The sequence below is a fragment of the Pollicipes pollicipes genome, unplaced genomic scaffold (genome assembly GCF_011947565.3).
Source record: "Pollicipes pollicipes isolate AB1234 unplaced genomic scaffold, Ppol_2.1 Scaffold_4740;HRSCAF=5597_pilon_pilon_pilon, whole genome shotgun sequence".
NCBI classification, from domain to species: domain Eukaryota; kingdom Metazoa; phylum Arthropoda; class Thecostraca; order Pollicipedomorpha; family Pollicipedidae; genus Pollicipes; species Pollicipes pollicipes.
The window spans coordinates 704079-725990 of NW_023596545.1; the positions used below are offsets into that span (position 1 = coordinate 704079).

Genomic DNA, 21912 nt, shown 5'->3' on the forward strand with positions numbered 1-21912 from the left:
CCTGGGGGTGGACCGACGCCGACAGCAGTGTACCCCGGGGAGGGCTTGGAAGGACTGCACGAACGCAGTTTTATCTCTCTTCCACAATCCCGCGGGGTTAGTGTGAGACTTTTGCAAGGGCGCGAGGCGGCCGCTCCACGCTGCGCCCGCCCCGCCGGCCCCGAGCTGTACCGGATCGTGTCACGCGGTTGGCTGAGCTAAAAACTCGCTGCGGTGAAGCGTGCAAGGCTGGCTGTCGTCGTGCAGAGGGCGTGGGTCACCGAGGTCGGTCTCAGTAGGGGCTGAACCCGTGACCTTGTCTTTATCGACGCAGCTGCATCTTCACACGAGATGGGTCGGGTCGTGTACTAATTGTGTGGCGTTCGTTCGCTGCTACATCCTCCGTCTCGCCTCCAGGGATATGACCTCTCGCGTCCACTACGCTTCTGCCAACTGTCTCTCCGTGCTGACCCATGCATGACACCTGCGTTGGGACTGGGCCACTCGAGCCGACACCAGACAGCTGACACACAGTCCCTGGTACGCCCCCGGGAGTCGGGCGACGGGGGTCTCACCAGGGCCGCCTCCTGAGGCGCGCTCTCCTATGCTCCAGCGGCGCCCCAGCTCACAGAGCAGCCACGCAACGTAGTCATCACGTTCGGCAAGACAGCTTACTTCCACTGCGAGGCGGATGGCGAGCCGCAGCCCGACATCGTCTGGCTGCACAACAGGTACGGCGGCCCCGGCTAGCGCCGCCTGTCGGACGATTTGCGAACCCGCCACGAGCTGAACAACAGCTGCCGGGTGCTGACGGCAAGCGCCCCCTGTCGGCTGACTTGTAAACACATCACTTCGCGCCGGAGGATTAGCCCGACTGCGCGGTGTGTGGCGCAACTTGTGCTGCTGTCCGGCGCTGAGTTCGTGATCTGGCGCTCTTCGGGTGAACAATTGCCAACGGCGCTGTTGACGTCGGCGCGGCTAGTTATTTCTGTGACGTCAGGTGCCACTCGACTGGGTCCGATATCAATGCCTTATTTGGACGGACTGGTGGCATACGCCTTGAAATGCGGCGCCGCGATAGAATGTTGTTAACGTAATGAGCTTCATGGACGCTGCAACTGTACCAATGAAAGCGGGGTGGAATTGGTGAACTCGCGATTTTATTCCTTTGAAAGCTTATGAAGCGGCGTTGATTTCGTTAGTTCCGCACAACGCTAGTTTGCAGTTGTGAGAGAGGCACGCAGTAATCCTAGGCAGGCACGCCTGTGCGTGCTTGCTTTTGACAATGTGAGCTGCCACGGACGATTATTTTTGCTCGTGGGTAGTGCAAACTGTGTAAGTGGTGGTTAGGAGGCCTCTGCGGTTGGCCGAGAGGATGGTGGCTAGCTCTAGGTAGACAGCTTGTCCACGTCGCGTTCAAAGCAAAACCGATCGGTTTTTCGTCCTGCATGGTTGGTTATCGCCGATCCATTCCCCGCGTCAGGCCACCTACGGAGAGATGGTGTCCGTGGCTCGCCACTCACAGCTGATGGCCGTTTCAGGAACGAGCTCGACCCGGAGAATATGGAGGCCGGCTACCAGATCCTGGAGGATGGCACGCTGATGGTGGAGCCGTCCAGCGACCCGGACGCCGTGTTTGAGTGCATGGCCAAAAACCAAATGGGGCAGGTGAAGTCGCGGCCGGTGACGGTGCGTTACGTGCCCTCCTCGCCGCAGCAGGACGACGGGATGCCGCACCCGGGAGCGCCCGAGGAGGCGCCCGCTCCCACCACCCCCGCCGCCCCGCCGTCCCCAGGAGTCGCGAGGAGGAGCTCGCCAAGGAGGAGGAGGAGGAGCGGCCGGCGCGGCGCGAGCGCCCAGAGCTACTACGACCGGCGGAGCCGCGTGCTCGACAGCAGGAACCGCGAGGACAACCGACTGACGACCCAGCGGCGGCCGTTCCAGCTGCCGGGCCGCACCAGGGAGGACAACCCTGGCCACACACAGTGAGCACGAGCAGAGGACGGTGGGTCCGCCACAGTCCTCGCGAGACAGCAAGGTCCGACACGGCCCTAACACCACTCACACATCGCCGATGCAGGTATCAGCCACTGGCGGCTGACAGGAAGGGAGGCGGGGATCTCACCGCTGACGGTGACCATGGCTGGGGCCGACGACGTAAGACCGTGAGGCGTGAGACGAGCGGCGCGCCTGGTGGGACGCATGCCTTTGTCCTGGAGTGATCGCTGTGAGTTCCAACACGGCTGTCGCCGCGGGCCGTTCGCCGCGTCACAGCTTTGTCACCGCTGCTGAAATCCCCTGGGGTGACCACCGCGGCTAGATCAGCAGTCAGGGTCAACTCCCGGCTCACAGCTGCTGATCCCTGACAGTGTGCGGCAGGCGCGACGCGTCACAGCTGGTCACCACCGCTGAGATCCCCTGAGGTGACCCCCGCGGCTAGATCAGCAGTCAGAGTCAACTCTCGCTCACAGCCGCTGATCCCTGACAGTGTGCGGCAGGCGCGCCGCGTCGGCTCATCAGCTGATGACACGCCGCCGCTGCGTGTGAGCTCCCCGTGGCGCGGGCAGGGTTCCCGCGCCTGACACTGGTGGTCGGTGCTGAGGGCGAGTTCTGCCGGCAGGTCGGCCGCGGTTTGTGCGTGCCCCGCAGGACGTGCACGTGGGCGTGGGTGACGTGGCCGAGCTGGTGTGCGTGGTCGACGGCTACCCGACGCCGGAGCTGCTCTGGCTGAGAGGCGGCAACGCCATCACCACCCAGACGCCTCGCTACCGGGTGAGCCGGGCTGGCGACCCTGCTGCCGCTGCGGCCGGCGCTGCACAAACCCGGCTTCACGAGGGATCGAGGCTAGGCGTGCTCAGTTGCGCGGTTGTTTGTGCTCAGCCGAGTGGGGCTGGAGCGCGGCATGCATTGGGCGTCAGAGGTCGAAGAGTGATGAACACGGATATCATTTTCGTCAAATATTTAAAACGCTTTGCTTAAAAGTAGGGCATGTCTGAGTTTCACTGCAAAAGTCGCGGAAATAGTTTAGAGACCTCCGTATCCGAGTAACCACATCAGGAGGACCTCACTGACTATGAACCGATACATAATTGCACGCTCATTGGGAGCAGATAACACAGAGAAGCCCACCAGCACGCCTCACTCCAGCCGGCAAACAGCCCCCTCCTGCTCTTCCTCCGTCGCTCTGTTTCGCCGCCCGTCTTCGCCAGCAAGCCCAGCCCCAGGGCTGGAGCTGAGATGCTCCCACGGCGGCTCGGTCCAACACACCACCCTGCCCCGCCGACAGCTGCGGTTCGCGGCGCGCGAAGCCAACCTGACTATCATCAACGTGCAGCCGCAAGACGCCGGCGAGTACCTCTGCTCGGCGTCCAACCGGCTGGGGCGCGTGTCGTCGCCCGCGCAGCTGGTGCTGCAGAGTGAGTTCACGGCCGCTCCACGGTAGGGCACCGTGCGCTTTTGTCTGGAATGAGGAGTTGAGGGATAGGTGTTACCGCAACAAACGTCCGCGTGACAACATCAGCGTCTCAATACCAGGCGTCGATGTCCTCCGAGACGAACGTGCGGTTTAGCAGCCTCTGCTCGCCTTCTGCTTCCTCACAGACCCACCAAAGTGTGCACGTTCCATCTTGTGTCAGCCGATTCCCTGTCGTTGGTATCCCGGTGTCTGGCGCGACTAGATGGCTCCGTGAGATTGCAATGCATGTCGCATGAGCGCTGAACGTCACTTGCGTATCCACAGATACGCGTCCATCAGCTAGCTACCCAGCGATTTGTGGTCGGGCCTTTAGCTCCGTCCAGGGTGTCTTGTACCCGCCCCGAGGGTCAAGTGAGCGGCTCCGTCCAGGGTGTCTTGTACCCGCCCCGAGGGTTCAGTGAGCGGCTCCGTCCAGGGTGTCTTGTACCCGCCCTGAGGGTCCAGAGAGCGGCTCCGTCACCAGCGTCCTCCCACTGTTCACGTGGCGTGTGATGAGCCTTGTCCCGGTGCCACGCCACTAGCAGTGCGCAGAGCGTCCGTGCTCAGCCTTGGACCTCCTGAGACCTCCCGGGTCTAGAGCGTGGCCGGCCCAGCGTGCGCCAGTGTGGTGTCCTGACCGGCCGGTGGCGCCGCCGGCAGCGCGCCCCCGCATCACGGCGCCGCCGCAGGACCAGCTGAGGCCGGCCGGAGCCAACGTCGACCTGACCTGCGGCGCCGTCGGCTACCCGACGCCCGAGGTCAGCTGGCTACACAACGGTCGCCGCATCCGGCACAGCTCGCGCGTGGCTGTGCTGGCCGGAGGTAAGGTGGGCGCTGGGTACGCGTCCAGCACTCAGTAGTGGTGCGAGGTGATCAGGCGCCGGCGAAAGTTTCAAGCATGACGTTGTTTCTTTTCATTTCAAGCGTGGCCATGCGTCGACCATATCGTTATCATGCGGTCATGTCATTGCATCCTGAGCGTGCTATCATGTGGTCATGTCATCGTATCATGAGCGCGCTTTCATGTAGTCATGCTATTGTATCATGAGCGTGCTTTCATGTGGTCATTTTATCATGAGCGTGCTATCATGTAGTCATGTCATTATATCATGAGCGTGCTATCATGTGGTCATGTGGTCATGTGGTCATGTGGTCATGTAGTCATGTGGTCATGTCATTGTATCATGAGCTTGCTATCATGTCGCCAGCAGCCGGTGCGATGTGACAGGTAGTTTTGAGAACGGTAACTTCGCCGTCGTCTGGCAGCTGAGCCAAACCGCTGTGTATTGCCCCTTCTCTGTCCTCTGTCCGGCAACTGCAACTGCCGGTCAATTGTTTGGTCTCCGCAACCTGCGGCACGAGTTCGCGCAGCTCCCTGCGCAGTTGCCAGTCCTGCGCAGCTCCCTGTCTCAGGGCAGCGAACGCCGCCGCCCTACTTTGTCAGTGCCGCAGTGCCGCTGGATTAGGGCAGCGAACGTCACCGCTCCACTTTACCAGTGCCGCAGTACCGCTGGATTAGGGCAGCGAACGTCACCGCTCCACTTTACCAGTGCCGCAGTGCCGCTGGCTTAGGGCAGCGAACGTCACCGCTCCACTCTGCCAGTGCCGCAGTGCCGCTGGCTTAGGGCAGCGAACGTCACCGCTCCACTCTGCCAGTGCCGCAGCGCCACTGGATACTCCGAGCACCACGCCAGCGGCGACGGCCGGTCGTACGCTCAGCTGAGTCCGCTGCTCAGCTGAGTCCTCTGCGAGTACTGAAGCTCCGCCCCGTCTCGCGTTCCAGGCGGGGTGCTGCGAATCTCCAACTTGCAGCACCACGACGCGGGCACGTACACGTGTGAGGCCAGGAACGAGGCGGCCGTAGCCAGGGAGGAGGCCGAACTCGATGTCAGCGGCCATGTGAGTGTTTCCAGTGGGGAAGGTCATAGGGAGGGTCGTGGGGGGGGGGGATGGCACGTAAAATTGTCAGTGTACCCTCTCCCTCCATCATACTGCAAATCTGCGTCGGCTCGTCAGTCAGGCCCTCGCACTGCCTCGAGTCACCCCACCACCCTCCTGCGGTCCGTTGCGTGGCCTCAAGACTGCCCCGATTCCCAACCTGTCTAAAACTGCCTGAGACTGCCGGCCCTCCCCAGGGCTGGGTGGATGGCGCGGCTCAGGTGCGTCGGGATCGTGGCTGTCCGCTCCGCCCTTCCGGCGGGTCCTGACTTCGGGGCATTGGCCGACAGCCCCTCTGCTGTTCCGCCTGTGTGACCTGACCCGGCGCTCCAGGCGGGTCCGGTGCTGACCGAGCGACCGCCCATGACCCTGACGGCCGCCCTCGGCGAAAGTATCGCACTGACGTGCCGCGCCTCCGGCTCGCCGCTGCCGGAGATCACCTGGAGAAGGGTCGGCGGCAACCTGTTCGCCGACGGACGTCACAGGTCAGGGCTGGGTCGCAGGCTGGTGGATGGGTCACAAGTCAGGGCTTGGTCACGGGTCAAGGCTGAGCCACAGGTCAGGGCTGGATCAAAGGTCAGCGATGGTCACAGGTCAGGGATGGGTCACAGGTCAGGGATGATGACGCGCCACCAGCTGAGAGCCGCTCCCCTTGGGTACCGGCCGGCACCTGGTTATTCGTGTATCATAGCAAGATTGTCATTACAGGTGGTAGGGAAGGACAGGCGATTTCATAACAATCAGCCGTCAACGACCGATGGCCAAGCATGAAAGTTACACCCACCTCGCATTCACAGACTAAAATGATCTGGTCGTGCTGCGTCGCGTTACGATTCTTGTGACAAATGTTTCAGTTTTCCCGAAGAGTTTGGCTGGCAACTGTAGTGCTGTCAGTCTCCGTAGCGTGTCCTGACGGCGAGGCCTTGTGTCCGGCAGTGCCACGACGGACGGAGCCTTGACCCTGAGGACCCTGACCGCCCAGGACGGCGGCATTTACGAGTGCAACGTCGACAACGGCGTGGGCCACGCTGTGGCTACCACACACCTGGCCGTCGCCGCTGCCCAGGTCAGTGATCACGGTCCGCACTGCACGCTCATCACGGGGCATCAGACCACAGCTGGCCGGCTCGCTGTGTTGGTGATTTCGGACAAGGCTGCCTCTCAGCGTCCGTCCTTCGGTGCGACTGTGCGGTGTCAGTGCTGGGGGCAGTGCTGGGGGCAGTGCTGGGGGCAGTGCTGGGGGCAGTGCTGGGGGCAGTGCCGACCCGAGGCCCGTCGAAGAGCGTGATTGTAGTGGCTGCTCGGTCACGCCGCTGACGTGCTGCCGTCGCCAGACGTCGTCCGCCCGTCCCGGAGACCAGTTCGTCAGCCAGAGCGCGGCAGAAGCGACGCGCGATGTCGAGATCGCGCTGAACCGTACCCTGCGTCAGCTGTTCTCACAGCCGCGCCACCATCGCCGCACGCCGCACGAGCTGCTGCAGATCTTCAGGTGCAGATCTGGCGCATCGATCGACTCCCGACTTGACCCTGGACTCTCCCCGGCCGGCACTCCGGCCGGCCGTGATCTGATGCAGCCAAAAGGCATAGAAACCTGTGATAGTGAGCGTCGGGAACTATCCTCTTAGAGCAGAGAGTTGCCCGTGTTGTTGACACTTCTTTGTCGTACGTTCAGTTTCGGGTGTTCGTCACAACTTTGGCGCTCGGTATCTCTGTCATTACAACTGTGGGTAGCTTTTATGCGGTGCTACAATTACTAGCTCAGTTTTCTCGTTCTGCAGGACAGCGAAAGGCCGTTTCAGCCGCTTCTGTTCTATACCGATGCGCTTGTGTATGTGGCATTAGAATGGGTGGTTTGCTCAATCTCGTCATTGCAACAGGTGTGTGGGATACTCTGCGTCATGAAGACCGACTCGGTATGTCCACTGCAGCGGCGGCTCTGTTTGCGCTGCGTGAGGTTTGCTGCCGCAGCTCTTGCCACGCATGACACCGGCGTCCGGCTTGGCCGTGCATGGCGCAGGTTCCCCACGGACGAGGCGCTGGACCAAGCGCGCGCTGGCGAGATCTTCGAGCGCGCCCTGGAGCTGGTCAAGCGGCTGGTGGAGTCCGGATCCCGTTTCAACCTCACGAGTGAGCTGACACCCGCTGCTCGGTCAGGCAGGCATGCAGCCTGCTCCAGCCGGGCTGCATTCGGAGCTGTTCCGCATGCGGAAACAGTGATTGGAGTAACTGTCCCGGCCCCAATGTGATCGGAAAGCGCTTGTCATCCCATGTTAATGCGTTGTTCAATCTTGCAACGGATGTTTTTTTTTAGATCTGCTATTGCATGCTCGCGGTCCTATCATCGTCTCCGAGAGTGTACTTGGACCACGTGTTCCTCTCGATGTTGGTCTTCACTTGTTTCGCGGGTTTTGGACGGCGGTCTCGTACTGGGTTCGGAGTGCGCTAACTGGCTTGACCTGTTGCTGCCCTGTTTGGGTGTATTCGGCCGCGGCCGCACTGCCGCCGCCTGACTGGGGCCGGGTCGTTGCAGCATACTCTTACTCGGACCTGCTGTCGCCGGGCCAGATGGAGCGGCTGCGCGACCTCTCCGGCTGCTCGTCCCACCGGCGCCGCCTCAACTGCAGCAACATCTGCTTCCACAGCCGCTACCGCAGCGCCGACGGCACCTGCAACAACCTGCAGCAGCCGCTGTGGGGCGCCTCGCTGGTCGGCTTCCGCCGCCTGCTGCCCGCCCAGTATGAAAACGGCTTCAATACGCCCCGAGGTGAGCGACCCTCGGACCTCGGGAGCTTCAACGAATGACCCTCGAACCTCGACCCTCGGACCACGCCTCGGGAGCTTCAACGAATCTCGAACATTTTATGAGGCGTACGCCACTCTAGCGAGAGAATCGGCGACTGGCAAGACGTTGCGAATGCCGCCCTTGCGGAGTTCGCGCATGATGGCGATGTTGACGACATTTTAGTGTTGGGATCAGAATGCAAGCTCCATTGTCGTCCCTCGTAAAACGACGGGTCAGCGCCAAATGTGTAGTTCCAAGCTTGCGTGCTTTTATCTTTGATGACCGTTATTGCCGTCGCGTACAAACTTCATAGAACTCCACAGCGACAAGCCCGGATGAAGACAGTGTTCTACCACAGACTAGTGCCACATCCGCTCGACCGCGGGCGGGCACCCTACACCTCCAGAGCCCCCCCCCCCCCCCCCCCGCCCCCCCCTCCGCCGACGCGGCCGGGCGCGCCACATGTTGTGATCTCATGTATCCGTGAACGAGCCGGCCGGCGCGCCAGGACCGCTCTCAGCAGCGCGTACGTAATACTTCGTACGGCTGCGTTGGTCGTGCGGCTCATAAATGTACAGCGGTGCGCCGCTGCAGTCGGGGCGGGGCTGCTCACCGCCACCGGTCGGCTGCTGCCGGCGCCGCGTCCGTGACGTCATGCCGTCCGGTCACCAGGAGCCGACCGATCCTCCCGATACAACGGCTTCCTGCTGCCGAACCCACGCCTGGTCAGCTCGCGGCTGGCCGCCACCGACGTCATCACCGAGGACACCGAGTTCAGCGCCATGCTGATGCAGTGGGGGCAGTTCGTGGACCACGATATGGACCACGCGCTGCCCGCCTTCAGCGAGGTCAGCTTTGACGGCCAGCACGAGTGCGACAGGTCAGTGGTGGCCAGCACGGCGTGAAAACCCATTGGTCCGGCCAGTGTGAGCGTGACGGGTCAGTGGCGTGGGTCTCAGTATGATTAGGCTCGTGGATGGGCTACAGTAAGAGGTCACTGGCACGTGTCTTGGTGCGACGGGTCACTGGTATGGTTCTCAGTGTAACGGTTTCACTGGTATTGGTCTCAGTGTCATGGCTCAACGGTGTGGCTGGGACACCTGGCATGAGGTACAGTATGACATGTCAAAGATATGGGGTGTGACATGCCAGCGGTACGGGGTGCAGTGTGACATGTCAGCGGTATGAGGTACAGTCTGACATGTTAACGGTACGGGTCCAGTGTGTCATGTCAGGGGTACGGGGTACCGTATAACATGTCAGTGGTACGGCAGTGTGACTGGTCAGTGGCATGGTACACGGTGTAACAGCTCGGAGCGTGGTGCAAGTTTGAATAGTCCGGTGATGCGAGGCACTAATGCGAGTGCTCCAAGTCTGTCGCACGGGGCAAGTGTGTGGTAGCTCAACAGGACGGGCGTGCAACGCATTGAAACTTTAAGTACTGCGGAAGCTTATGCACGCATCGAGGTTTGAAGAGGGCGTGAGATTCTAGTCAGATACGAGAGTCGGCCGGGTCGGACACTTGTCTGGTATTAATATCGCATGCCCGGAGCAAGGGTGGAATGACGTGAAAATCATGACTGGGCCCGATATCCCGCTGATTTTGAAGATCATCGCCCATGGACACTGCGTCAAAAGCCAGACACATGCAACATCTGCCCGCACAAATATGCGAATTTCAGCGGGGTGAGGGGTGCTGCGCGGTGGGACGGTTTGTCCTGCGAGTCAGCCAGGGTCGGACCAGTGTCCGGGCGGCGCCGCGGACTGTTCCCACTGCCCTGGCGGCTGACTACAGCGCCGGCTGCGTGGGGCAGCCGTGCCCCTGGCACCGCACCGCGGTCAGGCCGGCCCGGACCCCGGCCCACCGGCGTACACCGACGGCGGGCTCCCCGGCGTAGTGGACAAACACCTGCTATCCCCAGCCGGGAGCGCGCCGCGCGCCGTCCGTGCGTTTCCGACAGCGGTGGGCGGCTTCAGCCGGTGCAGACCTCTTGGATGGATGGAAGGGGGCGGGGGAAGGGCTTAGTGTCTGCCACTGCAGTCGTTGCGCAACAGCTGCCGACGACAATGTTTGCAACCAATGCTGGCACGAGGCTCGCATCATGCGGTGGGATCCTACGAAACGGGAAGGACAGCAGTCAACCCACCATCCCGTTGAGCCATCCCTGGAATGGCGGCAAAGCGACCAACTGGGAACAAAGTGTAAAAACTTCTGGTCAGAGGTGGCCTGATCCCGTCCCCTGCTCCGCTCTGCGTAAGTTGTGGACGGGGTCAGGCTGACGCCGCCTCCCCTGACCGGAGTGGAGGACAGAGCCAGGCTGACGCCGCCTCCCCTGGCAGGAGCGGAGGACGGGTCAGGCTGACGCCGCCTCCCCTGACCGGAGCGCAGGACGGGTCAGGCTGACGCCGCCTCCCGTGGCCGGAGCGCAGGACGGGTCAGGCTGACGTCACCTCCCTGGCCGGAGCGGAGGACGGGTCAGACTGACGCCGCCTCCCCTGGCCGGAGCGGAGGACGGGGCTAGGCTGACGCCGCCTCCCGTGGCCGGAGCGGAGGACGGGTCAGGCTGACGCCGCCTCCCGTGGCCGGAGCGGAGGACGGGTCAGGCCGACGCCACCTCCCCTGACCGGAGCGGAGGACGGGGCCAGGCTGACGCCGCTTCCCCTGGCCGGAGGGGAGGACGGGAGGACGATCTGCGCGTTCCTTGTCAGAGCTCGGCCAACTGGGAAGTTCGTGTGCACTGCATCGGGGCTGCTGGGAGACCGTGGAGTTTTTCGGGGAATTATCAAACAGATAAGGCAGGGCAGGTTTTCAGGCAGGACTGGCTGGCAGCGGTGTCTGTGTGGTGTCGCGGGAGGGCTAACAGGCCGCGGAGTCTGTTCGGAATTCACGCGAGCGGTGCCGTGGCCGACTCCACAGCCCTTCCCGACAGAAGGCAGGCAGCCGGCCAGTCGGCGACCGGCGCCGGTTCTGTGTGCTGAAAGCATCAGAAACGCCAGGCTTAGACCGCAGACGCGGTGTTGGTCACAGCGAATCGCGTCATCTGAAGGGCTCGCCGCCAACACTGAGTCGACGGCGCCGCTGCGTCGAATGACGGGGGCTATGGTGGCCGCCGCTGTAATCAGGTGGTATCATTTGTCCACAAAAGCCTTGCACGACAGCTCAAGACCAGGGGTGAATCTAGCCTGGAGTTTGGGGAGAGGGCCAACCGTTCATCGCTAGCTGGTCGGTGTGGGATCCGAGGTCCAGTGCACTTATCAAACACGATGTTTGCGCAAAGTATGACTAAGCCGCGTCAACATGCGTTTTGTTTTGATACTCTGTTCTGGGAATGCTTTGAAGGGGCCAAGACATACTCTCAGAGTTTTTGGGGGCCTGTGCCCCCCCCTCCCCCTCCCCCCCCCCCCCCCCCCCAGGATTCCCCTATGCTCATGACCATTGTCTGCCGTACTTTTTGCGCCATTCGACGAGGATGAGTTCGCGCCATCATTGGTAGTCCCGATTTTGATATTCCGGTTTATTCACATCACGTACCATAGCGGTTGATACCGTCCAGTGCAGCCAGGTGGTGAGTGGCAATCCGAGTCTAGCCTTTCTAGGCGAGGTAATTATGCGCATTATTTTGACTATCGCCGCAAGCAACTCATTATCATCATGCTCCGAATGTTTCGGCCGTCTGGTGGACGGGCACGATTGTTTGCGGTGCTTCACGTGGTAGAACATTACACAGTATGGTGCAAGCTGCTCAAATGAAAAAGTTGACCGACTCGGTCGATGCCATGTAGCGCGAAGCGTGTGGTCCGTTGTCTGTCCTGACACTTAGCTCCGCCTGCCGGCAGCACGTGCCAGAATGTGGCGCCGTGCTTCAACATCGCCATCCCGCCGGGGGACCGGCGCCAAGGCCATCACCGCTGCATGCGGCTGGTGCGCAGCTCGGCGGCCTGCGGCTCCGGCTCCACCTCCGTCTTCGGCCACCAGCTGATGCCGCGCGAGCAGATCAACGGCCTCTCCAGCTTCATCGACGGCAGCATGGTGAGCTGCGGCGGCCGAGGCAGGGCTGCAGCGCCGGCCGGACGGCCCAAGAGCGCGGCGGTCTGGATCGGTACTCGCACCCGAAACTGTGGCGTGGCGGGCAGGTCACTGCCCCCCCCCCCCCCCCCGTGCCAGCTCACAGGTAATGATAATAACACAATGGCATGTGGTTCCGCGGGGACCGCTCGTCGCTCTGAGCTGTACGCTTCGTTGTCACGTGACGTCCCAGACTTTGCCCGTCTTTGTACGCCCAGTGGTCACGTGACGTACCAGAGGTTCCTTGTCCTCTCCGCACGTCCGCCGGCCATCACCGACCGCGCCGCGTCGCTCGACAGATATACGGCAACACGGAGACGCAGGCGCACCACCTGCGAAACCTGAGCTACCCGTCGGGTCGGCTGAGGAACGGCATCTTCTCTCGCCCGCACCGGCCGTTCATGCCCTTCAACGACGGCGTGCCGGTGGACTGCCAGCGCGACCAGGCGGACCGCAGCGACATCGGGTGAGGCCGCGGGCGCGCTCGCCAAGTTCAGAGCCGTTCAGCCACGCAGTGGCATTGCTGCATCTTTGGCTGTCCAGGTGTAAGGGCGTCAGTGCTTGTGGTTTCGTGGGGATGTGACGTTAGGTCTGTACGTGTTTGTGTGGGGGGGGAGGGGTGCGCGCGCTTTTATTCTGATGTGATCGACGCGTCGCTGTTGGCATTGCTGTTGGCGTCACCGTTGGCGTCGCTGTTGGCGTCGCTGCTGGCGTCGCTGTTGGCGTCGCTGTTGGCGTCGCCGTTGGCGTCGCTGCTGGCGTCGCTGCTGGCGTCGCTGTTGGCGTCGCTGTTGGCGTCGCTGCTGGCGTCGCTGCTGGCGTCACCGTTGGCGTCGCTGTTCGCGTCGTTGGTGTGTGACTGTTGTGATGCTGTGCTCCCGCGTCCTCCCGCCGTCCAACTGGAGCCTTGCGCGGACCCGCGTGGCGGCGGTGGCCTGGTGGCGCCACGCCGGACCTGACTGATTTCTGCTCCTCGCGGCCGCCAGCTGCTTCATGGCGGGAGACGTGCGCGCCAACGAGCAGCTGGGCCTGTCGGCCATGCACACGGTCTGGCTGCGCGAGCATAACCGCGTGGCGGACGAGCTGGCGCGCCTCAGCCCGCATTGGCACGGCGAGGAGCTGTACCAGGAGGCGCGCCGCGTGGTGGGCGCCCAGATCCAGCACATCACCTACCGACACTGGCTGCCGCTGGTGCTCGGCCCGGACGGCATGCGCCAGCTCGGTGACTACGCCGGCTACGACCCGACCGTCGAGCCGACGATCAGCAACGCCTTCGCCACGGCCGCGTTCCGGTTCGGCCACGGCCTGGTGGGGCCGGTGCTGCACCGGCTCAACGAGACGTTCCAGCCGATCCCGCAGGGCAATCTGCCGTTGCACCGGGCTTTCTTCGCGCCCTGGCGGCTGGTGCAGGAGGGCGGCGTGGACCCCATCCTGCGCGGTCTGTTCGCCAGCCCGGCCAAGGTCCACACGCCCGACCAGCTGCTGAACGCCGAGCTGACCGAGAAGCTCTTCTCGCTGCACCACCAGGTGTCGCTCGACCTGGCCGCCATCAACATGCAGCGCGGGCCGCGATCACGGCCTGCCCGGCTACAACGCCTGGCGCCGCCACTGCGGCTTGCGCGCCGCCGCCAGCTTCGCCGACTTCGCGCGCGAAATCCGCAGCGCGCGCGCCCGCGACGAGCTGCGCCAGCTGTACGGTCACCCGGACAACGTGGACCTCTGGATCGGCGGCATGCTGGAGGAGCACGCGCCCGGCGCCAAGATGGGGCCGACGTTCGTCTGCCTGCTGGCCGACCAGTTTCGCCGGCTCCGCGACGGCGACCGGTTCTGGTACGAGGCGGCCGGCGTGTTCACGCCCGGCCAGCTGGCGCAGCTGAAGCAGACAAACCTGGCGCGCATTCTCTGCGACAACGGCGACGCGCTGCACCAGGTGGCGCGTGATGTGTTCCGCGTGCCCGAGCGACAGTCGCCGCGCATCATCGACTGCGAAAGCACGCCGCAGGTCGACCTGCGCATGTGGGTCGACTGCAAGAGTTGCCGAGGCGAGGGTAGGTAGCGAGGGACCAAATGTTGGGAGGTAGAGCGGTCGGCAGCCGGGCTTGTGCTCGTGCTTGCTCGCCTGTGGTTCTCGGCCACCTCAACGGTGACAGGCCTGTCAGACGACCTTTTTTTTAAAAATCGTTCAAGGGCCTCTTATTTCTTGACGTAAGACCATTAAGCTTGATGTGATTAAGCGATTCCTTTGTTTAGTACCTACCTCTGATCGCTAAGTTTTACTGGTCTATAGTTGGACAGTTATTTAACAATTAACTGCGCTGTTTTGAATGACTGCCAGGGCAGGCTGGCTCGTAACGCATCAGCCGTGTCCTGCACTGGAGTTTCTCTGAGAGGTTACCGCGGTCCCGAGCACAGATCGCTCTCTCCCCGCTGCAGATTGTTCAGCGGAGGGAGCGCGGCCGGGCCGAGCACGCCGCTCCGTGCTGCTCTCCACCCACAACCACCTGACGGACCCGGCTCCGGCTCCGGCTCCGGCTCCGGCTCCGTCTCCGGCCCCGGCCGCGGCTCCGACTTCGGTTCCGGCTCCGGCGGTGGCCGATATTTACCACATGGAGGACGTGACTGAGGAGCGCATCCAGGGCCTGGAGGAGGTGATGGCGCGCATGCACCGCTCGCTGGTGCGCATGAGAAAGCAGCTGCGCCGGCTGCAGCAGAGTGAGCTGGGGCGCCGCCAGCAGAGACGGAGGCACCGGCGGCTGACGGCGCCCGGCCGGTCCAGGCCCGGGTTAGTAGGGAGGAAGGGAGGGAGCGGGGAGGGAGGGAGGGAGGGAGGGGTGGAGGGAGAGGGAGAGAAGGATGGAGGGAGGGATGGGGAGAAGGGGAATGAGAGGGAGAGAGGGTGAGAGGGAGGGGGGATGGGAGGGAGGGATGGGAAGGGGAGTGAGAGGGAGAGGGAGAGAGGGAGAAGAGAGGAGAGGGGTAAGAAAGAAGAAAGGGGAAGATAGGGAGGGACGAAGGACAGGGAAAGAGGACAGAGCTAGACTGTGAATAGAATGAACAGAGAGATTCAGCCATGCCAAGGGTGAGGAATGACAAATAGACAGGAGTGTAGACGGACAAGCGCCCGGACTGATTATGTTGTACGCCGATGTTGATATCCATGTTATCTGCTTTGTCCTCTGATGCGCCGTGGTTATGGCGGTCGCCTGCGACGTCACTGTGTGCCTGTGCCGCAGCCGGGACTCTCGGTCGTAGCCGGCGCGCTGCCAGACCGGACGGGCAGTCCGACCCTGTGATACTCTCCCGGAGCGGTCCGAGCTGGCGCCCCGGCTCGAGACGAACCCCTCACTGCCAGCTGCCGGCCGCGCCGCGCTGCCTGAACCGCGCGGCCGCCGCCAGCCGCGACTCCGCTCCCTGCCGCCAGGGGCGCTGCTTACAGTGCCGGCTCGTGCCGGTGTCAGCTGATGCGAGCTTTCTCGCCTCACAACGCGCACGTCCGATGGTGCACTCAGCAAGATATAAATGCTTACGATACTAATGTAGGATTAATATACTGATTTTTTCAACGTTCGTGTTTGCCTTCCCGGTAAACTCACGAGCTGTGCAGCAGCAGGCAGTCACCGACCGTATTCAAGGGTGGAGGCCTTAAAGCGAGGACAGGCAGTCACCGGATAATGCAGGCATTATCACCGCCACTCGTCAGCCACCGGCCGTGTTCCAGAGTGGAGGCTGTAGAGCGAGGACGGCAGAGTCCATCTTAACGTTGGTCGACATTTGACACAAGCAGATGAGACGTGTGTTCTGTTCAATCTCACAAGGCCTAGGCGGATCCTGGGGGGGGGGGGGGGCACGGGGCCATGGCTCCCAAAAACCTCTGGGAGTATGTTCGCCCCCCCCCCCCCAAAAAAACCCATAACTTCATAAAAGTTTAGTCTACTTACCGTCTGTTTTAACTTTAACTGTTTTTACCGGTTTTGTTTTAACTTCAGTTCAAGATTCAAAAGCATTTCGGTATTTTTTTCGGTTTTGAATGGTGCCCCTACTAGATACTCGCGAGAGGCACCATGCACTGGACCTCGGATCCCACACCAGCCAGCTGGCGACGAACGGTTGCCCCCCCCCCCCCCCAAAAAAAAACTCGGGCTAGATCCGCCACCGTCACAAGGTCCGGCGGGTTTCCGTGTAGTTTCGCTGCTCGTAGCACGCATTTGGAAAGAGTTGTATCACGCAACCCGCTGCAAAGACAGAGTGGATTTCAAACGTCGTTTAATGTGCCTATAAAGTGCTTCCTGTCCACACCTTTTGCTGCGTTTAGCCGGTGATACTTCCTTCCCTAAAGTGCAGCACTGGAAACGGTCACCGAGTAGACAATAGCGACAGCTCATGGGAGGGCACCACCAGCAGCCGACGGAGGGAGGCTAGCACCAGCCGGTGGCGTACACGTGGCCGAAGTTGTCGGGGCTGCCGAGCGGGTCGTTGGGGGGGACAATCGGCCGGCACGAGTTGGCTGCGGTGGCGCAGCAGCCGGTGCTTCAGCTCGGCGACCGTGGCCGGCCGCTCGGCCGACAGGTCCATGTGCTCGGTGGGGTCGGCCGCTAGGTCGAACAGCCAGGTGGTGTTGTCGCCCGTCCAGCGGTGGTCCGCCAGCTGGTAGCGCGTCGGCGCCAGCTCGGTCGGCACCAGCGGCCACAACTCGATCACGCCCGGTTCCGGGTACCAGCCGTTCTTGCTGCCCGGGTGGCCCCAGATGAGCTTCATGTTCCCGACGCGGATGGCGGAACTCAGCCGCTTCTCCACGTCGATGTTGTAGACGAGCTCGTCGCGCGGGCTTGGCCGGTCGCGGGAGATCGTGTCCCACTGGTCGAAGCCGTCCAGGTCGTCGGCGGGCACGGTTGGCCGGCCGGCCAACCTCAGGAGCGTCGGGAACCAGTCGGTGACGTGGATCAGGCCGCGGTTCACGTAGCCCCGCTTCTTCAGCAGTGGCGAGTGGACGAAGGAGGCGGCGCGCGTGCCGCCCTCCCACAGCGTCACCTTATTGCCCCGCAGCGGGTAGTTGTTGCCGCCGGCCAGCACCTGGCCGCCGTTGTCAGTCGTGAATACGATGACAGTGTTGTTGTAGAGGCCGCTGTGCCGGAGCGCCTTCTCCACGCGCGCCACGGCATCGTCCAGCGCCGACACCATGCCGCAGAACGTGCGCCGGTCGCGGTCGTGCACACCCGGGTACAGGTCTCGGTATCGCTTGGGTACTTGCAGCGGCGCGTGCACGCTCTGGAAGGCCAGGTACAGGAAGAGCGGCTTCTCGGACTGGTGAGCGAGGATGATACGCTCCGCCTCTTCGGCGAACACCTCGGCCGAGTAGCGCCCGCGGTACTGGCGCGCCACGCTCAGGTTCTGTCGGAAATCGAGCCCGAACGAGCCGTCCTCGAGCCTGCGCGTGTGCGCGTAGTAGTCTTGGGAGCCGGTCCAGAAGCCGAGGAACGACTGGAAGCCGCGCGCGGTGGGCGTGAACTCGCGCCGGCAGAAGCCCAAGTGCCACTTACCGATGGCGTGCGTGCGGTAGCCGGCGGCGCGTAGCCGGCGCGGTAGCAGCTCGGCCTGCAGCGTCAGCCCGGTCGGCTCCTCCGGCCACAGCACGTCGTGCTGCCGTCCCAGCCGGAACGGATAGCGCCCGGTGAGGAGGGCGGAGCGGCTCGGCGTGCAGATGGGCTGCACGTACGCCTGCTCCAGCACGGCGCCTCCGGCCGCCAGCCGCGCCAGCGCCGGCGCGCGCAGCAGCGTGTTGTGCCACGGCACGTCGTTGTAGCCCAGATCGTCGGCCACGATAAGGACGAGATGGGGCGGCGGCGGCGCGGCCTGGGCGGCGGAGAGGAGCGCCATCAGCAGCGGCGCCAGCCACGCCCGGCTGCGGCCCCGGCCCGGTGCGCGCATCTTCTCACGCTACGCCGAGTGCTGCGTCACGTACCGCCGGCGGCCGACTGCGTCGCTGTGACAGGCGCCGGGGCAGCGCGGCGCCGGCGGCGGCCGCAAGTGTGGTTGTCCGGATTATTCCGGTATCACTGCCGGCTTTTGCGGCGTGTGACGCCCGTCCGGCCGCCGTCAAAGCACACCACGGTGCTGATAAGGCGCAGGCCCCGCTGGTTAAAACCGGCCGTCTGAGATGACTGCCGGTCGCATAAAAACTGTGCGGCGCTTCTAACCAATCGCAACAGGCCCCGCCTTCGCACAGGTCAGAGAACCTGGCGGCCAGGCATCTTCGCTGTCTGGGAACTCGACGGTCTCAGCACACCGCTTTGTTTGTCGGCGGCTGGCCGCGATAACACGCAAACCCCGGTCAATATTGAGCTTCGCGTGCACGCCCGGAAAGTCAACATCGAGGGATCGATAACTTGAAGCGCCTTTCGCAGTGATAGCAAATAGCCGAGTCACCTCTGAGTCTGTGGATTGAGTACCACCGGCAGGAGGGATGCTTCCTACAGGGTCGGAGGCTAGGTTCCGGAGTTCTGAAAGTCCCGGAGTCACGGTTCCGGAGTCACGGAGGTCCCAGAGTCCCGGTCCCGGAGTCCCGGAGGTCAAGGAGTCCCGGTCCCGGAGTCACGGTCCCGAAGTCCCGGAGATCCCAGAGCCACGATCTCGCAGTCATGGTCCCGGAGTCCCGAAGGTACCCGGCGCTGCAGCGGTAGAGATTCTCGAGACTTGAGACAGTTGGTGTTTTCAAGGCAGTGCCCAGGGTAGTCGGGCCGGACCCTGAGTAAGTCCACAGACCGCTGGGTGATGGGACTGAAGCGACCTGAACAACGAGCGATCAGTGGGCCAAAGAGCGGGGTCCTAATGGCAAAGCCAAAATAATATTTCCAAAATGTCTTGAGAGCTGATTGAAGCGCTTTGGGCGAGGTATAGAGACCAATTCAAAGGCATGGGATACGGAAGTGGGGTAATGTCCGAGCTCTACCTCAGACGCAGACCCTGCCACGTAGCAAACATCGCAGCAGTGCGGGCGTGTTACTGCTGTCGCCCGGAAGGGGCTGAACGCGGCGGCCCACTATGCTCGGTACAGGGGCGTATTTAGGAGGTGGACAGGGGGGACATGAACCTTCCGCTTAGCAGAGAGGTTTTCGCCGTATGTTGGAAGATTTAACAAAATTTTGGTACAAACTCGCAGGAAAGTCCAGAAAGTTTGACATCTCTCCTTACTCACCGAAGAAAAAGAATCCCGGCGGCGTGTTTATCTGGCAGGCACTGTTTAAGCCTAGGAAAAGCGCAATCTTGAATTGCTGAGGACAGTTGTGAAGTTTACAACAATTTGTTATTCATAACAGAAATGAACTCAGAACTGTGCCCGTCAGAAACTGGAAGGAGTGCCCTGAAGGCAAAAGCCTGCATTATGTATTATTACATCCTTCCCTTTTATCCTCTATCTTGCTTCATCCTGCATTCTCGCGGCACTCAGCTTGTCCGGGGCAGGCCGCATGCGTCAGCCACGAGTGGGCCGGGAGCCCCGTGGGAAGGGGGACCCCGACCGGGTACCCAGGGCGTACGCGCGAGTTAAAGCTCGGCTGTTGGCCCCCAGAAGCATGCAAGTCTGCCACACCGTTAACCATTTCCCTTCATCCCATAGCCCTGAAATGATCATTTCTGGTTCAAAGGGCTTTAATAAAAAGCAAACGACAAAAACATGATGCATTATAAGCGCGGTTAGTGATCGAGGCGTCCAAAAAACGCGAGAAACTAGTCGAAATTCAGCTGCTGTCCGTTGATACGGCCATTGTGCTGATGTACAATTCTAGAGATGCACGGGCAGCAACGGTAAGTAGTGTGTTTCATTAAAGCAGCGAAGATGTTGCTTGGCAGGTCACACAGCGAGGCCAGGCCGGGTCCCATGATGACCTTACACGAGAAACTATAGGGATCTTTCCTAGACCGTGCATTGTATGGAAGTCGAGTGGTTTTATTAGTATTAACGAACGGCGCATAGTTCTGAGGCAACTCGTTGGCGCGTGACCTCAATGACTGGCACATCCTTTCAACTTCCTTACCTTCAAGACCCTTCAACTGGCTTATAATAATTACGGATGATAAACTACGTGATTACGTCGACTTTTTTACGTTGCGCATAAAGCTATCGCCTAAGGAGTTCACCGAAAGTAAGGGTAATTTAGACAATACCCATGGTGCCTAACTTGTCATGCCTGATCAGCAAAGTGAAATGGGTGTAAGGCGGAGTTCACGTTTGACCAATACCGCGTGTACATGTAGTTTGGTATTGTTAGTATGGTTCCTATCGCATCCCCCTCTGCCCCTTTTTCAATGCCTTCCCACTTTGCATAGCAGCCATCTGGTCGTGATATGTGAGGCAGGAAGCCAGCGACCTATCAGCCGCCCAAGCGAGGCGTCTGAGCGCACAGGCCATACCAGAAGGGTAGATGCGCGCCCAGATCATCGATCATCGATCATCGACCAGGGTCGAAAACAAGATCACCAGGGCGAGACCCGCTGGCGGAAACGCAGCATGTAGCTCGGGATGTAGGAAACGCAGCATGTAGCCGGGGATGACCGCATTTCACACTTCAAGTGATGACGGCTTGCCCAGTACAGGAGGCAGCCGGGCAGCGGAGCATCCGCCGGAGTCGTGTCCCACGCCGCCCGCGTTCCCGCCGCACCGGGGTCCACAGGCCGCCAGCGGACTGCCGGACCGAGCCGCAAACCGACAGCGGAGCCAGCTGATACAACCAACCGCCTGCGGGCAAGTTTGGAATCCGAGTCCAAGCTAGAGCCTGAGTCACCGCCAGTTGGTGCGCAGCACAACGCCACGACAACTTGGAACAACTAACGTGCATTCAGTTGTATTCTATTTTAACGGCTTTGCGTAATGCATCGCACTGAGGTCGGAAAGCCTGCTCGAAGTCTCAAGTCCTTTGAGTAGGATAGCGAGAATGTTCATTTATTTGCTTTGAAAGTCGACATGTTTTCAATGAGCCATTCGGCACCCGATAGTCCTTAACACGCGCTCGGGTGAGGGGTCAAATTGACCCCTCCCGAAGGTTTTTCCAGAATGGTTTCAGAACGGCGCAGCGCAGCCGCCCAAATATTGCACAGCTGTAGACATTTCAACAACGGATCGTTTGGTATAAAAAATGAATTTACCTTGTGAGGTCGCTGACCTATGCCAGGTCAAACTCAGGCCATGGTTTCAGCGAAGTCAATTTTTTAGGGACTCGTTCCATCTAATGCAACAACGAAGTGTTAGATAAAGTCATACATCTCTGAGATGCTTTCTTAGGCAACACAAATATTGAATGAGCAAATTACGTTGCGGACGCCTGGTCGAAAGCCGAACACGTGGCTGCGCCGAAGGCCGAGAGGTCGATGTTTTGGAGAGCAGGCGCCAGCTGTCGGGGCTCAACTTCTACAAGCAAAAACTGACGAAAATAATGTCAGTGATAGACTCAGAACCTTGGAGCCGCTGGAAAAAGAATGGGAGTGACCACGACGGGTCGACCAGCCGCAGGCGGCGTCGGATGGGCGGCCGTAAAATCTGGGGCAAAGCTGGTGGGACCGTAGCATGGCAGGAGAGGAGCCAGCTCGACACGTTGCCCTGGCCAGAGGACTCCTGTTGGCTTCCGGCAGCGCCGACCGCTACAGTTGACAAGACAGCAAAATGTAAGTTGAAGAAAGAAACGAGAACAGCCAAAGTGTGCT

General features: G+C 61.4%; 2 protein-coding genes across 2 annotated transcripts in view; one reads left to right on the forward strand and one right to left on the reverse strand.

Annotated features, from left to right (window-relative positions):
- LOC119098835 (peroxidasin homolog) overlaps positions 1 to 15782 on the forward strand; it is a 44508-nt gene extending 28726 nt beyond the window's left edge. Inside the window, 19 exon segments of the mRNA XM_037221882.1 lie at positions 593 to 710; positions 1521 to 1736; positions 1775 to 1827; positions 2600 to 2751; positions 3266 to 3406; positions 4108 to 4255; positions 5217 to 5332; positions 5705 to 5856; positions 6308 to 6437; positions 6706 to 6860; positions 7389 to 7498; positions 7902 to 8135; positions 8826 to 9033; positions 11991 to 12183; positions 12519 to 12685; positions 13206 to 13782; positions 13784 to 14267; positions 14653 to 15001; positions 15453 to 15782. Coding sequence (XP_037077777.1) covers positions 593 to 710; positions 1521 to 1736; positions 1775 to 1827; positions 2600 to 2751; positions 3266 to 3406; positions 4108 to 4255; positions 5217 to 5332; positions 5705 to 5856; positions 6308 to 6437; positions 6706 to 6860; positions 7389 to 7498; positions 7902 to 8135; positions 8826 to 9033; positions 11991 to 12183; positions 12519 to 12685; positions 13206 to 13782; positions 13784 to 14267; positions 14653 to 15001; positions 15453 to 15471 — 3722 coding nt within the window. The 3' untranslated portion in view covers positions 15472 to 15782.
- Positions 15783 to 16634: 852 nt separating this feature from the next.
- On the reverse strand, positions 16635 to 20383 carry LOC119098836 (arylsulfatase B-like). The gene is made up of 3 exons (XM_037221883.1): positions 20380 to 20383; positions 16715 to 17951; positions 16635 to 16677 (listed from the first exon to the last, which is right to left on the reverse strand). The coding sequence occupies exons 1-3, from the start codon at positions 20381 to 20383 to the stop codon at positions 16635 to 16637; spliced, it is 1284 nt and encodes a 427-aa protein (XP_037077778.1).
- Positions 20384 to 21912: the final 1529 nt, after the last annotated feature.

Bases quoted from the DNA above. Each gene is read 5' to 3' on its own strand.
- LOC119098836 (XM_037221883.1), bottom strand. The intron at 16,678-16,714 runs GCCGGCCGATTG...CCCGCTCGGCAG, and splicing joins CGCCACCGCAGCCAACTCGT to CCCCGACAACTTCGGCCACG.